The sequence below is a fragment of the Etheostoma spectabile genome, chromosome 2 (assembly GCF_008692095.1).
Source record: "Etheostoma spectabile isolate EspeVRDwgs_2016 chromosome 2, UIUC_Espe_1.0, whole genome shotgun sequence".
Taxonomy (NCBI): Eukaryota; Metazoa; Chordata; class Actinopteri; order Perciformes; family Percidae; genus Etheostoma; species Etheostoma spectabile.
This window is the reverse complement of record NC_045734.1, coordinates 18504848-18506237: the sequence shown is the minus strand read 5'-3', so window position 1 is coordinate 18506237 and position 1390 is coordinate 18504848. Positions and strand designations below refer to the sequence as shown.

Below are 1390 nucleotides of genomic sequence, written 5' to 3'. Positions count from 1 at the left end.
AGAGTACAGTCTAGACCTGCTCTTTTATGAAAAGCGCAATGAGATAACTGTTGTAGTGATTTGGCGCTATATAAATAAAATTGAATTGAATTGAACAAGTATAAAGGCTTCCTCAGTCTTTCTCCGACTTAAAAGGTGCTCTAAGCGATGTTGGGTGATGGCACTTCTTGTTGACGTTCAAAATATTTTCAAACAAAATAAGACTAGCTTGCCCCCTTCCTCCTCCTCATTCCGTCCCCTCCCCCTTGCTTCCATGCTTACACGCACTAACCCCCCAGCCCCCACCCCCAAATCCTTCATGTCAGTTATTGGCTGGAAAGCTGGAAGACTGGTTGTTATGTTTGGTGGTCCAGGTTGGCAGTTTGTTTTTGTTGGCGTTTTTGGAGCCTAGGCTGTCTAAAGAGACTGCGTTTTTTTATAGTGTGCTCAGGACAGGCAGCTAGCGGATAGTGAGGAGATATTTTCTGTATGTGACAAAAAATATTGTAGCTTAAAAAACGTGTAACATCGCTTAGAGCACCTTTAAGATCTCTGAGAGTATTCCTAATGCATTTTCTTATCAGGTGTAGCCTACTGCAAATTTTTTTCATGTCTACCTAAAAAGGCCTCTCCTTTGTGCAGCTCCTTGTGAGGGACTAGCGGATATTGCTCTGGTTTTGGTAATTATATGCTAGTTAACAATCAATCAATCAATCAATCAATCAATATGTAATTAGTGAACTACTGTTATTTTTACTCCCTTCTATTGTTCTTTTCTTTTGTTTTTATGTCTGTATTGACTCTTTTAAAGTGTTTTTCCTGTATTGTTCCTTTTAAAGTTGAAATGTATGTAAAGTTGAAAGAGATGTGTATGACTCGTTCTACATGAATGAATTTGACCTGCAGAAATATTTTTGTAATTAAATATACGATAATTGGTACAACTACTATACATACAGCATCGTGCCAGCCAGCTGAGGTAGACATAGTCATTCTTGATCTTTTCACTCTGAATCAGCAGAAAAATCTGAAAAAAATATTGAGTCCAAAACAATTTGTCAAGATTCATTGATCAGGATTGATCAAAGTCTATAAAAAGCAGTTGTGTAGATGTATGATGAAGTAAGGTACCTCTTCTGCTTCTTTGTAGTTGCCAAGGGCTGCTTTAGCTTGAGCATAGTTGAAGTTGAACGTATCATCATTATAGAAGTAACCCTGAGAAAAAAGAACAATTATGTCTACACAAAAGTTTCCACATGTTCAAAAGAAAAATGCATTCAAAAGTCCACACACCTGAATAAATGTACTGCATCTGTAAAGCAACACTTGTAGTCTGAAGCGACACTTGTCTCCCATTGTGTGGGAGTCATTTTAAAACATCTTACATACTAATATCACAGTAAATAATCTC

General features: G+C 37.3%; 1 protein-coding gene across 1 annotated transcript in view; it reads right to left on the bottom strand.

Moving 5' to 3' along the window:
• The window catches only part of ift56 (intraflagellar transport 56), an 11773-nt gene that overhangs the window by 3649 nt on the left and 6734 nt on the right, over positions 1-1390 (bottom strand). Inside the window, exons 14-15 of the mRNA XM_032500830.1 lie at positions 1111-1194; positions 937-1006 (exon numbers count right to left, since the gene is read on the bottom strand). Coding sequence (XP_032356721.1) covers positions 937-1006; positions 1111-1194 — 154 coding nt within the window. The remainder of the gene's footprint in view (positions 1-936; positions 1007-1110; positions 1195-1390) is intronic.